Source organism: Miscanthus floridulus, chromosome 18, assembly GCF_019320115.1.
Source record: "Miscanthus floridulus cultivar M001 chromosome 18, ASM1932011v1, whole genome shotgun sequence".
Lineage (NCBI taxonomy): Eukaryota > Viridiplantae > Streptophyta > Magnoliopsida > Poales > Poaceae > Miscanthus > Miscanthus floridulus.
In genome coordinates, this window is record NC_089597.1 from 47,902,702 (window position 1) to 47,917,214 (window position 14,513).

General features: G+C 39.9%; 1 protein-coding gene across 1 annotated transcript; it reads right to left on the reverse strand.

Annotated features, from left to right (window-relative positions):
- Nucleotides 1-1,410: 1,410 nt before the first annotated feature.
- Nucleotides 1,411-14,125, reverse strand: LOC136520258 (uncharacterized). Its single transcript, XM_066513712.1, has 42 exons — nucleotides 13,922-14,125; nucleotides 13,729-13,807; nucleotides 13,458-13,535; nucleotides 13,273-13,353; nucleotides 12,918-12,994; nucleotides 12,777-12,831; nucleotides 12,614-12,662; nucleotides 12,259-12,396; nucleotides 12,087-12,168; nucleotides 11,820-11,898; nucleotides 11,573-11,616; nucleotides 11,292-11,486; nucleotides 10,783-10,858; nucleotides 10,317-10,397; nucleotides 10,124-10,204; nucleotides 9,711-9,787; nucleotides 9,575-9,629; nucleotides 9,436-9,484; nucleotides 9,138-9,275; nucleotides 8,783-8,864; nucleotides 8,623-8,701; nucleotides 8,362-8,408; nucleotides 8,027-8,241; nucleotides 7,817-7,904; nucleotides 7,526-7,645; nucleotides 7,327-7,445; nucleotides 7,187-7,259; nucleotides 6,991-7,110; nucleotides 6,198-6,266; nucleotides 5,877-6,047; nucleotides 5,742-5,789; nucleotides 5,450-5,591; nucleotides 4,650-4,747; nucleotides 4,174-4,318; nucleotides 4,002-4,087; nucleotides 3,797-3,907; nucleotides 3,341-3,415; nucleotides 3,135-3,200; nucleotides 2,825-3,013; nucleotides 2,612-2,722; nucleotides 2,367-2,447; nucleotides 1,411-1,868 (listed from the first exon to the last, which is right to left on the reverse strand). The coding sequence occupies exons 1-42, from the start codon at nucleotides 14,030-14,032 to the stop codon at nucleotides 1,689-1,691; spliced, it is 4,140 nt and encodes a 1,379-aa protein (XP_066369809.1). The 5' UTR covers nucleotides 14,033-14,125; the 3' UTR covers nucleotides 1,411-1,688.
- Between the last annotated feature and the right edge of the window lie 388 nt (nucleotides 14,126-14,513).

The window sequence follows — 14,513 nt, forward strand, 5'->3', positions numbered from 1 at the left end:
ACAACACAAAAATGATCCCAATTCCTGAAAGTATGGTTTTGTTTGTAAGCTTGGTACCACTTAGCATCATTACCCTCAAAATGCAAATGTGTAGCCGTAATCCACATGCCCTCTGGCAGCTGGTAAAGCTCAAAGTAACTCTGACAATTGTCCTTCCATATCTTGGGGTCTATACCATCAAATTTTGGGAACTGCATTTTGGGCATAGCCTAGCTGGGCAATGTGTCTCTTTATCCTTGGCAAAGACATTGTGAAATGATTCCTTCTCTTCAAACACCATGGATACCTCATCATCATCATCATATGCAGCCTCATTGTCAAATTGTCTCATGGTCAACTGTGCCACTGCTGCCCCATTGGCTTTGACTTGTTGAGCTATCATGTGTTGTTCAGCAGAGTAGTTATCCATGGCTACTCCTCTTATATCCATCTGGGCTTTCATCTGCTGTTGAACTTCACCAATATCATTGACTCTGGTGAACAACAGATCGAAGTGCTCCATGACCTGGTCCATGAACTGCTTCTCTTCGTCAGCACTCTTGGCCATGGTGTCCAACAGAATTTGGGTCTGCTTCGACGGTTTAAGTGGAGCTGTGATGACTGATGGGCAGAATCCGAACCAACTCGGTGAATCAAACAACTGGTTTAGGTTGCCCCTCAGTCATTTGTTGAGCCGTAGATGGAGTAGGTCGGTGTAATCGGAGGAAGGATTAGGGTTTGGTGGAAGTGATCTGGGATGGTGGACTGGTGGAGATGGTGGATCTCCAGGTAGACGACACTAAAGCCGTCACTGACCCAACTCAACCCAAAGGAGGGACCTCTGGGACCTCGCGTTGAACACCACACGGGTGTGACGGAGATCGACCTGCCCACCAGAATTACGAGCTGTAGATCGAAGTGACGGAATCGAGACGGTACATGAGGGTGAACGGCAGACTGCGATGATGGTGGAGGTGGGGTGGTGGTAGGGCGTCGGACCACTGGATCCGCCACTAGAGTCGTCGGAGTGCCGGGTAGCGAGCGATGAGGAAGAGCGTCGCGCTCGTCACCCACGCCGAGGATAGGTCGTCTCCGATACCACTTGTCACACCCTTGACCGCCGGCGATCGCCGTCGACGTGAGCACGAAAGAGGAAATCGATTACGAGGACGCCGGCAGGGCAAACCCCTCCGCCTTGGCGATTTCTGATTACGATGTAATGTCTAAATCTCCCCATAAGATACAAGTGCGGCACTTATGTGCGCTTACCGAGTCTGACCATGAGGGCCCACAAGACAGTGCAACTGGAAAACATAAATAGGCACATACGCCAACTAAGTAGATGACACGGCTTTCTTCAGTGGCCACTAGCTCACTGTATGTCGTCCCGCACCACAGAGAGACCAATAAAGAAAGATGCCAATAAAAGAATAAATAAAGGCACAGCGAACACACTGGCATTTATTAACGATGTAGCATTTTACAGCGGGGTAGCATACACTATTACGATTTACGAATTAGCCTTAGTTGCGCCACATTGCAAAATACAATAAGCACTTCAGCTGTTCAGCGAAAATGAGCTCTCCGGATTATGTATACGGCAATGAGCTGTATCTGTAAGCAACTGCAGAGTAGCATCATCATCACGAATCCGACGATGCAGCCGCCAAAGCCCCCCGTACTGCATGTTGCCGGTGCAAGTACTTCGCTCAGGCTTTCCCAGAAGATCCAAAGAGGCGCAGCTTCTGTGCTACCACAGCTTTCATTGCTTCTTTAGCAGACGCCATGACCTGAATCAGGTCCTTTTCTGGCTTTCCAAGGGACTCCAGGTAGCTGTTCCGAACCTCGGTGTTCACATTGAATTTTCTCACGCCCAAGTCTATGCACTCCTGCTCCAGAAATTAATGCATTGTTATTGCGCTTGCACAATACTAAGTTTTATCCTAATAATACTTGAGATATGGGCTCATTAATAGCATAAGATTCTGTACTGAATCACGAATTGGTCTGCAGTCTATATTTTATCCAGGAACAATGGAAAATTTAGTAACCTCAACATTGTACTAGAGCTTAAAATCTACCTATTCATGATCTATTTGCAGGTTTGCAGCAGGAAAATAAATTCAGTGTTTAAGTAATGCGGTTATTTCTGTCGTAAATGCCTTAAACAAGTCTTCGACAAACAACCCTAGGCTCCAATACCACGTTGAGCATCTTGAATGAACTAGCTTAGCAGAAAGTCTAGAAAATGATAGAAGGATGGATTCCCTTCCTTTACTCTAACTTAACCATTTGGGCTTTGTGTTAAAAAAAAAGGCTGAGTTGGTGCAGGAAACTACAGATTTATACTAATCTAATAAATGAATAACTGAAAGAACCTAACAAACCTTTACGAGCTCATGAGGTAGACCAGATGCTCCATGGAGAACCAAGCTAACTCCTTTCTTTAAGGTCAATGCACGGAGGTCCTGTCATTAGTCAATTAAAAACATGCTGATTCTGTAAGGATTACTCAATTAAAAGCAGGCAACATAAACTTAAAAAAAAGAGCAGGCAACAAAACAATGCAAATATCTCTGAAAGAAATTTTCATGATACGTTCCACATGCAAGTGCAGTTGAATTTGTCTGACCTTTAGCAAGTCAAATCTGAGGTTTGGTCCACTAGGTGGATATTTTCCATGAACATTTCCAATGCAAACTGCTAGAGCATCAATGCTTGTCTCATCAATAAATCCCTCAGCCTGTAAATATGTACCACGAAGGCACAGATATCCTTAGAAATAGGCACAAGTATCACAGTAGAAGGCCACTCAGTTAACATTGTTGTAGAAGAAGAATCGCACCTGGGCAACATCAGTAAATCTTGCTTCATATTCTTCAACGGTCAGGCCATCTTCAGAGCCTGAAAGCCTACCCAACTCAGCTTCCACAAGTAAACCTTTTGCATGAGCCAAGGAAGATATGCTCTTTGTGTATAAGATGTTCTCCCTTAAAGTTAGATGGGAACCATCCACCATCACTGAATCAAATCCCTGGAAATTCAAGGGTCACGGCAGTTGACCAGGAAAAAAACTCAAGATTAATGGTTAGGAAATGCACTTGCATGTCATCTTTGGTAATGCATATTTGAGGAAACCATGGATCTTCACATACCGCTTCAAGAGCTTGAAGCAAGTCTGACTTGGAAATGCCGTGATCATAGTGAACACTGATAGGCACCTGTGATAAGAGAATCACAGAATGTGAACCACTAGAGTATTCAATTTGTTCAGATAATTGTCAAACATGTGGTTTATTTAGGAGTACAGATAGTTGAATTTGCACTCTTTGAAAATGGTAGATTCTCAAGTTTCTCTTACACTGGATTGTTCTGCAGCAGCAATGCAACATGCTACCAATGGGACTCCACCTTGCTTCAGAGCACTGGGATGAATCTAAACAGCAACCATAGCAATTAAGATAAAAACTCGAGATAGTATATGCGCTATACTAAATTTTCATATTCTTTAACAATGCTATATACTATATTTTCATAATCAAGAGCTACGTGGTACTGCTTTCAAAGAACCTGCAGGATAGCAGGAACTTCATTTCATTAAGAAGAGAAAGAGTACAGAGCACCGAACTACAAGGAACATCACCAGAACACTACAATGAACATAGACTCGCTACTCACAAATAAGCTACATTTATTCATCTAACAATTATGAACCCCCCGAACCCCCACATTAGAAAAGGCATGAGAACCTAACGAATTTAATTATGTTTTCTGCATTATGTGATTTCAGGAAAATAAGCATATTGAAGTTCCTAACCTGCAGGATAGCAGGACTCTTTTCAGCCTCTGCTGCTGCAACAACAGCTTCAACTCCCTCAAGGTTATACACATTGAAAGCACCAACAGCATAACCGCCCTTCTCCGCATTCTTTACAACAAGAAAATAGTTAAAGGAGAATTTAAATCCGATTAGTGGTCCAGAAATTAGCCTTGACAAGACTTTGAAATGTCGAGAATCTTACAAGAAGAAGTTCTTTTGTAGAACTTCTAGATGGGGAAGCCCAACTTTTCACCACTTTAGCAAGAGCACTGTTATCACCAACATTACCTGTTTGAGGGGCATGATGTTACCTTGAGTGAAAAGGTTAAATTATTTCTGTGTTAGTGTGGAATATAAACTAAAATGTTTAATACCAGGAAAAACAATGTAAGGGACCCCAGGAAATCTACTCTCAGGACCAAGCTGCCACAATGGTACACCAGCTAATGCTTGTCCCATGACTTTGGCACGTTTAGCTTCCAAAGCTTTTGTAGCAATATCAGATGAAGTGATTCCTCCCTGTGTGAGTCACATTAAAATTAATTTCACAAGTCAATTTCGTTCACAACATGTGGGCTCATTCTTTTTTCTCAACTAGCACAGCAGCACTTGCATACATTGTTTTTTCATTGAAGGAAACATGTAGGTGTAATTCTATCTCAAAACTGCACCAAAAAGTAAAAAAGAAAACAGAACCAATAATTTGGTTTAACAGCAATCATTCCAGAAATGGCCAATTCTTGAAAAGCTGTAATAAATTATCTATATGCATATGAAGTGCAATATGATGAACTTGAGTGCAACTAACAAGTTAATATAGTTAAAAGGAAAAAAACTGTGAAACTGTTACCTTTGCAATAATGTAATGAGGTTTACTATCAATCCTTCTCACAATCTCCACTAGTGCTGAACTCACTTTATAATTAATTTCTAAGCTTTCCTCAGGAGCTGCAACATATTAGGTACACTCTTCTTAGATCTTAGGAGGTCAAACTACTTAGGACAAACATCAAAGGAAGAAAAAACATTACTTCGATTGGCCTAAAAAGAAAATAGAGTTATATCAGTTCCCAAGTAGTGCGCTACTAATGCTTACCAGCTCAATGAGAAAACATCAGTAGCTATAAGTCATATTTTGAAAACCTTAGCATGCGCTTGGTTTTAGGACATGGTAGGATGGGATGGTCATGTCCCTGTTTTTAGAGTTTAGACATGGTGGGATAAGACTCCAAAACAGAATTCTAGAGAGTTGATTTGGATAATCTCCAGACATTACATAAGGCTATTATGCATGCTAGAGATGTTCTTTTAGATGATTTGGATGATCAACTTGCTTTGGGCTTGTCTGTAAATTCACAACTCTCAAACGAATAAAAAATTGTACAGAACTCCATGTCTCAAGCAGTGTTTTTGACTTGGACATAATCAGCACTTTTAGCTTATCCATGACAAATTTTGGTTCGCCTTCCTATAGTGTTTCTATTCATACTTAAACATGGGTAAAAGCATCTCCCCAGATGTGCCAACAAAGCATGATATCATACTATAATAGTGCAATAGATAATTATATCAAGATTGTCTCAGCTCATCACTATTATGCTAATAAACAGAAAATATAACTGGATGCAGAGTAATTGAAAAGATGCTAACTTTTTCCAGTAATGAGTTCGCGGCTGGTGAGAACTAGAGTGTCTTTTCTGGATTGTATATAAGCATTCCCTAGTTCAACAATTCGGCTGATTTCTTGATCTCTGTCCTCCATTGATTTCATTGAAACCATCTCGACAGACACCTAACAAAGAAGCAAGAGATCACATTGGATAGAAAAGATCTCAACATAAGTAGTCCAAATTCAAAACAGAAAATGTAAATAAACTACTTAGATCTTATCCAGGGAGATGCCATAGTTTCATGTTTAGGCATGACAACAAATATAACTTACCTCTATTACTCGAAGAGATTGCCCGCACTGTGATCGCAACTCATCAACCTAATAAACGCAAATATAGATTATACATGAGAAGATACAATCTGAAAAGAAAAAAAAGAGAGAAGCTTAAATCGCTAGAAGTCTGACCTGCTTTGTAGTTTTTGGCACATATGAACCAACAATTATGAGGCCTCCAGTTAAAGCTCTTTTTAAGCCAAGGTCAATTGGACAGATAGGTGGCTTTGGCTTGATCCCAATCCTTGCGCTCACAAAACTTGCAGCTGTGCGGCAGAGAAACCGCTTTCCTTTCAATTCAGCCTGCCAAATTAACAATAGGAAAAGAACAATGGCATATCAAAATGGAGCACTGGTGACAGAATTTTTTTTTAGATAATGGCACTGGTGACAGAATAAAACATATTATCATATATTACTTGACAAGAACTTGATACTATGAGAAAATTGTACCTGGATCATTCCAGAAGCAAAGACGGCCATGTCCCTGTCACTAGCAGCATTGACAATGCACACAGAGCCCTACAAACATACAAACTCCTTGTCAGAAAATATCAAAGTGGACCAAGAACAGAAAGTAGAACAAGAAAATTGGGGTTATGGTACTATTGTGATTCATTGTGATGTATAGTGCAAGTTTTTATGGAAAATCATAATAGTCATTAGCCACTTTGTTCTTTTTTGTTTGGTGCTAACCATTTTTCTTGAATACAGGGGAGAGCTGTGTATCATTTCATTAAAGTAGAAGAAAGACTGTACAACACCAGACTCTTACACTAGCCCAGAGAGATTATAACAGACGCAACACAGAAAAAAACACACTACCGGACCAAGGAAACAAACTAGGCAACAACTAAGCACCTAGCCTATTCCCAGGAGAAGGCCCTGGAGCTCCTTAGCACTGGCCATGCACCAAAGAGTGCCTTCTTTGATTCACGATTCCACTTTGTTGGCATCTGGGGTAGCAGAATTGAAAACAACATCGTTATGTTGTTTCTAGAGTTCCAAGGCAACAAGAAGAATCAATGAATTAACCCCTTTCTCCAGAAGCTTATCCACTTCCTTGAGACAGCATTAGGTGAAATCATCTCAAGGCCAGCCCATTTGTCATGGTTTGATACTAACCATGACAGGTGCATTCACAATGCATAATACAAAGGGCTCGCTAAATTTAGACGACTGTTTTCTGATCGTTTTAAGTCAATAGCAAATTAACTTCCACATGAAGTATCATTTTATGAAATACCTTCTCCAAGCTACAGAGATGCTCACAGACAGCAGTTGGTCCTTGTTTACGCAAGAGAGTTATGGAAATTGTTGAAACTTGGTTCTCCGAAACCCGTCCTCTAGTCTTCTCTTCAACCCACTACACATTCAAGTACAAAGCAAATTTCTTAGGTCTTGCTCTTCATTTTACCAAAATAATTCCTCTAGAAACTTACCTGTCTGAGATTGGAAGATTTATAGCCAAAAGCTGCATCCTTGGCAAATTCGGTTTCACCAGCAGGAATTAATCTGTAGATAATATCTGGACCATCAACCTTTTGTGATATCATTTATTTAAATAACTTGCATAGATTACCTATCAGAGTCTGCGACGTAGTGGACGTCATTAATAGTGTATCTCCCACCTTGAAGAAAAAATGGACAGATTATCCAAGCATCCATCTCACCTAATACTGAGACAGCAGCATCAGCTTCCTGAAAGCAGAAGAACACAAGATGACCACGGAAAACGAAAGAGAAGAAAACTCAAAACATCAATGACTTTAGATATTAACCTCTGGGAAATGACCACGTAGAGTTGAATCACCTCTCAAGACTACTGTATAACTAACACCAGGGACCTTCTTTGCCGCAGCTTCAAGATTTCTGCAGATAGTTTGTACTAGCAGCATGGCCTGTTATAGTGAAAACAATTAAATATATATTTAAGTGAAAAATGTTAAATATATATTTAAAGGGGCTCCAAATATAACTACTCAACTTCTTAGAACTTCATTCCTTAAATAGATATTTGAAGGGGCTCCAAATATAACTACTCAAAACTGCTTAGAACTTCATTCCCTTACCTTATCAGCAGTCATGGAACGAGAGTTTGTCAAAATAAAAAAGCAAGTTGGTAGCTTGAGAAACTGTTCGACAAGGGCTTCAACAGGCCTGCGGTTTTAAATCGCATGCTAATCTTAAGAAACCAAGTATTTATGAATGAAGCTCATATATTAAATTTTGCAAGTGGAACATGTATATGGATTAAAGAAAACATTAAATTCTGACTTTACCATTCAGTTAAAACTTCTATATCATGAACTGTTTGAGTTCCAGTTGGATCATCATCTAAAACTACAAGAATCTTTTTGCTACTATGAGATGCAATAGATACAAGATTATCAACTGGATCTTCTGGCCATTCAGCAGGAAGAGAACGAAGGACATCTTCTTTATTGAGCATGGGAGCCTTCCCTTCAACTTTTACACCAGTTAATGTCTCATAGACCTGCAATCACAATCCTCATCAGATCAATCTAAAATTTACACAGTAAATTGTGAAAGACCAAATGAGTGATCAAATGAGGGTTTTCATATTTCAGCATGATCATAAAAAGAAAATATTCACCTTCACAACGGCAGCATCGTCATATCTACCCCACCCAGAAGCAGATCCTGTTACAAATGCATCACCAAAACTAAATAGTAGCACCACATTTATAACTTTATTTCCAAAGAAGACATATTGCTTGATGGTTAGTTTTTTAGAATACTGTACGGCACCATTACTCAGGACATTTTCCATGTAAAAGCAAGAATACAACATTGAATTGATCACCATTTGGAATAGAATGAAATGAGTTTTTTGTTTTCTTACAGAAAAAACAACCTGAAATAAACAGCTGGTGGGCAATAGTAGAGATGTGCACTGGGATCCTCGAATTGGAACTTTCAGAAGATACTATACCCTGGAAAAGACAAGATGCAAGCATTATAATATATTGATGGTAGCTAACAACATCAGCAAATAAAAGATCATTTATCCATACCAGATCCTTGACAAATATATCCACAGCAGAATAAGGTGTATAATCATTACCGAGCATGTGTGGCACACGATTTCCAAACATCCTGCACGATGGATACTGATTAAGCAATCACATTGCCACCTTAACACATTGTAAAGCATACAAGCATCACATAAAGAGTTCTAGAAGATCATTAAAGTATGGAGTATGGAATCGAAAGGAACTAGCAGTTAGCAAAATTAGTTGAATTGCATGTGTGCATTTCTTTCCTTATCAGTTTGCTAGTCAACCAACATGAAAAGCAATCTAAGTTTAGATACCGAATGATTGAGAAGTGACGTGATTAAAGTGAGCAAGGGTAATCAAAGAAATATACCATGAATAACCTCTTGCATGTTGCATAATTTCGAAGACTCTTCTCGTTCTCAAATTTAGTCGAGCAGCAAATGACATGGCTTCAGCTGCTGAGGCTATATGAACCCCAGCAAGAAGTTGGTTGACCATCTTAACAGAACTGGAAAGAATGAGAAATAGGTACACATTTATGCTAAAATGTAACCATTCATTTTAAAGGTATATCACGTACAGCCACCCAATGATGATAGGAAACCGCAAGGTAAGAAGAATGAAGAATCAAAGCAAATAACTATAAGACATTAAGATGTATATATCACCTTGCAGCTCCACATCCTCCTTTGATTACATACAACTTTTCACTCAGCGCTGTTATGTAAGACTAATAAGCCACTGGACAATCTCTGGATATTTGTCTTGAAACTAAATATGATGGTGTCAGGTAGTCATCTTTATTACCTGATAGAACAGAACCAGTGCAATGCAGAGCTTCATCTGTCCCTGAAGTCATTATCTGTTAAGATAATGCACAGAGTTATTTCAACTAGGGTTGCAACATCATGTCCATATCAAATTGATGTATTAGTAATCATACAGTTAGTGTCCCATCTGCCGCCCTTTTGACACCACCAGATACTGGAGCATCAACCAACTTTATCTGTCGGCATTCAGCTGTATGGAAGCATAGTCAATGAAACTAACTTTTTTATCGCAGAAAGAACACAACATGCTAAATTTTTAAATCACAGAAACTGTTAGCCGCATCGTCAACACTTCTACAAGTTGTGGCTTCCATGACTATAACAGTCCCTTGATAAAAATAATACCAAATTACTACAATTCTTCTCCAAAAAAAATGTTTAATTTGTTTCTTTAATATCAACCAGAATAAATAAACATTGGTGTGCCTAGAAGATAAAATCATCAAGATAAATAAATGAACCATGCAAACAATTTGGACAATCTAGAACCTTATTTTGGAAAATAAAATATGCTAAGAGCTGTTACCTTCTAATCTTCTGTTGAGGTGGATCACAAATCCAGGAGAAACTGTAGAAGAAAGGATGACAGATGTTCCAGCAGATAACACTGAAAAAGGACATTGACATCAGTAGAATTAAATCTCAGCAGCAGTAAACCAATTTGGTAGAAGAATTTATTCTGCAAAGCAGAACATAAGGGGTAAGCTTGTACAGATTACCTGGTACAGCACCAGCATTTCCAAAAAGAACACTATCAGCTTGAGACTCATTTGCAACCATGATAATAAGTATTTCCACATCTGCAATGAGCTTGCATGGTTAGTACATCATCAATGGTGCCACTAATAAGTAATAACTAATTAGCTCAAACTCTGTGCAAGGTAACAACTATAACATTCTTCTAGCTGAACGGAAAGGAGCAGTACTAACACTCATTTACATCAGTGATATTACCTTGTACATGAATACTCATGAAATGAAATTACATGGTTAAATGGATCAGTAAAAAAAATTTAGATACAGATGATCTATCCTGCAAGATTAAATGATACAGTATTAAATTTTTACATGAGAGCAGCCGAACAGGTCATAGCTACTATGTCCAGCCAATAACTTATGAAGTTATGATCAAGAAAACTTTACTGGATGCAGAATGTAGACAGTATGGAAAATTTTGTAAGTCACCTTTTGCTACTTCCTCAGGAGAACCTTTTGTTGATCCACCTAAATCAGCAAACCTGGCCATTGATGGCTTGTAGACCTAAATCAGAAATGGAGAAAAGCTATTCGTTGAGGGCATGTACACACATACACAAAAACAAAGAAGAATAGAAAAGGAAAAGGAGAGCAGGATGTTCTATGACATAGCCCTAGGATCATAGATAAATTTATAGAAAGTTACTACAAAAAAAACTGATTGAAGTTCAAGATATTGGTCTTTCTATTGCTTTGGGATTAAATCTAATGCATTCATTGTTACTTATAAACACAGGTAACAGCCAACAAACTATAATTGTGATTGAATCCAGCAAACATCAAGAGATTGGTCAGAGTTCTGGGATGCGAAAAATGTTAAAGAAACACATGTGCACTTGGAAAGGAAAAGTCTGTGTATAGTTCTTTTACCTTACTGCAACAATACAAAGGGCAAATTATGGAGTTGGGAAGGATAAGAAAGTCAGAAGAGTTCTCACATCATAAGCAACAACACAGAACCCTGATTTCAGCAAATGGGATGCCATTCCAAAGCCCATAGCTCCAAGACCAATGAAGCCAATCCGCTTTGCTGCTTTAGATTCCATAACAAGCTGATCAGCTAATTTGCTTGCATCATAGATTTGTTGACTGGCAGCATCTACAATATTTACTCCAAATGATGCTTCCCAAACCTGAAATACGAAATTCCAAATTCTAAGACAGATTTTAAAAAAGAGCACCTGTTAGCAGGTTTTAAATGCAAACAACTATTCCACACCTTCAGCGGTGAGGCAGATCCATCTCCAGTTACTGCTGAAGAACCTGCAAATAAGTACAAAGAAGAGTGGATGAACCAAAAACACACAAGCAAGCTTGCAAAGGATCCAATTTTCTAGATATGCTAAGACAGACAATAAACGTGGATGGATTATCTCAAGCCTTTGATTCCAAACATTAATGATATCAGGTCAGTGTTTGCCACTGGCTAGCAAATGGGTCAACATGTAAAGAAGCTTTAGGCATACCATGTATCAATTGTTGATAGGCAACACCCAGAAGTGGCAGTGGAAATGTTACTGACTTTGCCATATCCATCACATGGCTCTACAATTTGTAAAAGTGAAACTATTAGAGATTCAGAAAGAGAAGCATTTAGCCATGCAATAGAGATAATTCTTTCCTGTTAGCACTACCAGGATGGCAAATATAAAGAATTAAGAGGACCCAAGAATGTGGAAAGTAAGAATGGAACCCTTACAACTCTCATCAGAAAAAAGGGAATAGGAACTCACTGCATTTTTCCTTGCTGAGTTTAGAAAATCAATAAGCAAAGGATCCCCACTCAGAAGTTTTGGAACTAACTCCACAAATATCCTGTAATCAGTGTAGTAAAATTTTATTAAACAGAATGTCAGGTATTATTTGTTTAGACAGAACACAAAAGAATAAAGAAACTCCCATAACCTTGAGCTCCCAGCAGCATTCGATATTATGTCATAAATAATTGATGGATGAATCCCAGCTCGAACACCAAGATACATTGCTTCAATAGACGCAACAAAATGAATGCCCTCCAGCAAATCATTCACCACCCTAAGTTTGCTGCAGACATAAAAAAACATATATATTTTAAACTGACGTATGATAGTTGCAGTAATTGGTATGGATACTTTTTTTACTGTTGATGTTCCAACTTCCATAGCATGGCTATAGGGTAGTATTGGATTGTTTGTCCTTCTATAATGATATGATATGTAATTATCCTTACGTATTCTTGAAATAGAACACTATTTACTATTGTCAGAAAGGGTGAGCAAACCTGCTAGTGCAAAATTCACCTTCAGCAAAGTAAACGGTATTGTATAGGCCTGAAAATATCACCAGGTAAATTAGAATTTCAACATTATTGCATCTTAGCACATCATAAGATATAAAAGAAGATGGAAATATTGGCAAAGAAATTTACACATCTTTTGACTTACTATGGAAAAACTTTCTAGCTCTTTCTGATACGTCCTGTCTCCCAGATGCAACAATCTGGCATATACAAGGTAAGTAGTGATAAGAGAAAGGGAAAATGAAGATACATGGTATTCAGATTCCCAATATGCTGTACTGCTTACAATAATCTGTTGCTTTAGTTCATCAGATAAACCACTGAAAATGTATCCATCCAGAAGGAAGACATCCTTCTTCTCATCTGTATGGTAAATTAAGTTAGCTAAGTACCACCAAGCTAAGGTCCTCCATATGACCATGTGGATCTCAATGGGTATATAAGTGGTATCATTCAAATTATCAAATATACTCACTCGAAAAATGAAGTCACATTTAAACTCAAACAGTTAAACATGAAAATTTGATCGTTTAAATGTGCTGATTTGCTATGTCTATAACAAAAAAAATGCACATAGAGCTCTTGGCACAATAGCCCTTCCAGGCTGGGAAGCGAATGGCATGGCATGCAAAGTATTTTACCTGTAAGCTTCTGCTCCAGCTTCTCCAACTGGCTAAGCAGCAATGTCGAACGAATCAATACAATAGAACCCGCGCGTAATCCTAAAATGCTCAAATAAACCTTATATATAAGTTATACAGTACCTTGTAGAGTAGATAGTTAAGGTGGCCAGAAGCAGTCAACGGGATAACTCAAGCACACGTACCTTTCGCGATACCCTCAACTCCGAAGAACAACTCGTCAACCCCACCAGCATCGCTTAGCACGACGACCAGCGCAGCATCTGCAGTTAACGAAAGACGCGATCAGCTTAGCCCGATGACCCGATCACCTCGACATTCCAACAAATGCATCGCAGCCACGCAGGAAGCATAGCAGCGTACTCCACAGTTGCACACCCACCAACCCAAATAGGCACGCATCCCGCACAACCGATCGAATCGAGCCAGTACTGGAGCCCAAGAGCGCAGGCTCACCTCGCGCGGCTTCCACTGGGCTCGCGCACCGGAGGAGGCCATTCAACTCCGCGAGCGCCGCAGATGGCGACCGTTCCGCCTGCGCAGGAGTCACTAATCAGACACGCGCGTGATCATACCGGAGAAGTTCCAGCGCGAAACTAGGGGGGGAGGAAGAGCGGAAGGTTGGTGATCGGGGCGAGCAGAGACTGACCTCGGGGACGAACGAGCGGACGCGGGCGCCGGAGCGGAGGAAGGAGGCGGCGAGCTCGACGCTGAGCTCGTCCGCGCCGATGAAGGCCACGGGGGCCGCGGTCGACGACATCGCACCGTCTCCCGCCGGCGACGAGCCGAAGCAGAACCAAGACCGAGAGCAGAGCAAAGCGGATCAAGTGAGCAAGCGAAGTTGGCCGGCACGAGGATTACCACTGTTGGAGACTTTGTCTCGGGTTATCCGTGCCACTGGCAAGTGGGACCTTTCCCGTGGGCCAGTCTGCCAGACGATGACGACAAGCAGCTTGGATTCTGGAGCTGATCACGCGCGGAAGCCTTTTTCTATTCTACAGCGAGGCGGTCGTCAGGGGGTGGAGATCTCACGTGGCGTCCACTGCGAACTAAAGATCGGATGCGAGCTTGGTCCACAACTCCATTTGATACGCCCGTGCTATCTGCGTATGTGGTATGTGCACATCTCAAGTTTAATTAAAATTATAGAAAAACTTATAAAGATTTATGATATTAAATAGATATAATATAAAAATATAACTAATAAAGAATCTAATAATATTTATTTGGCATCATAAATT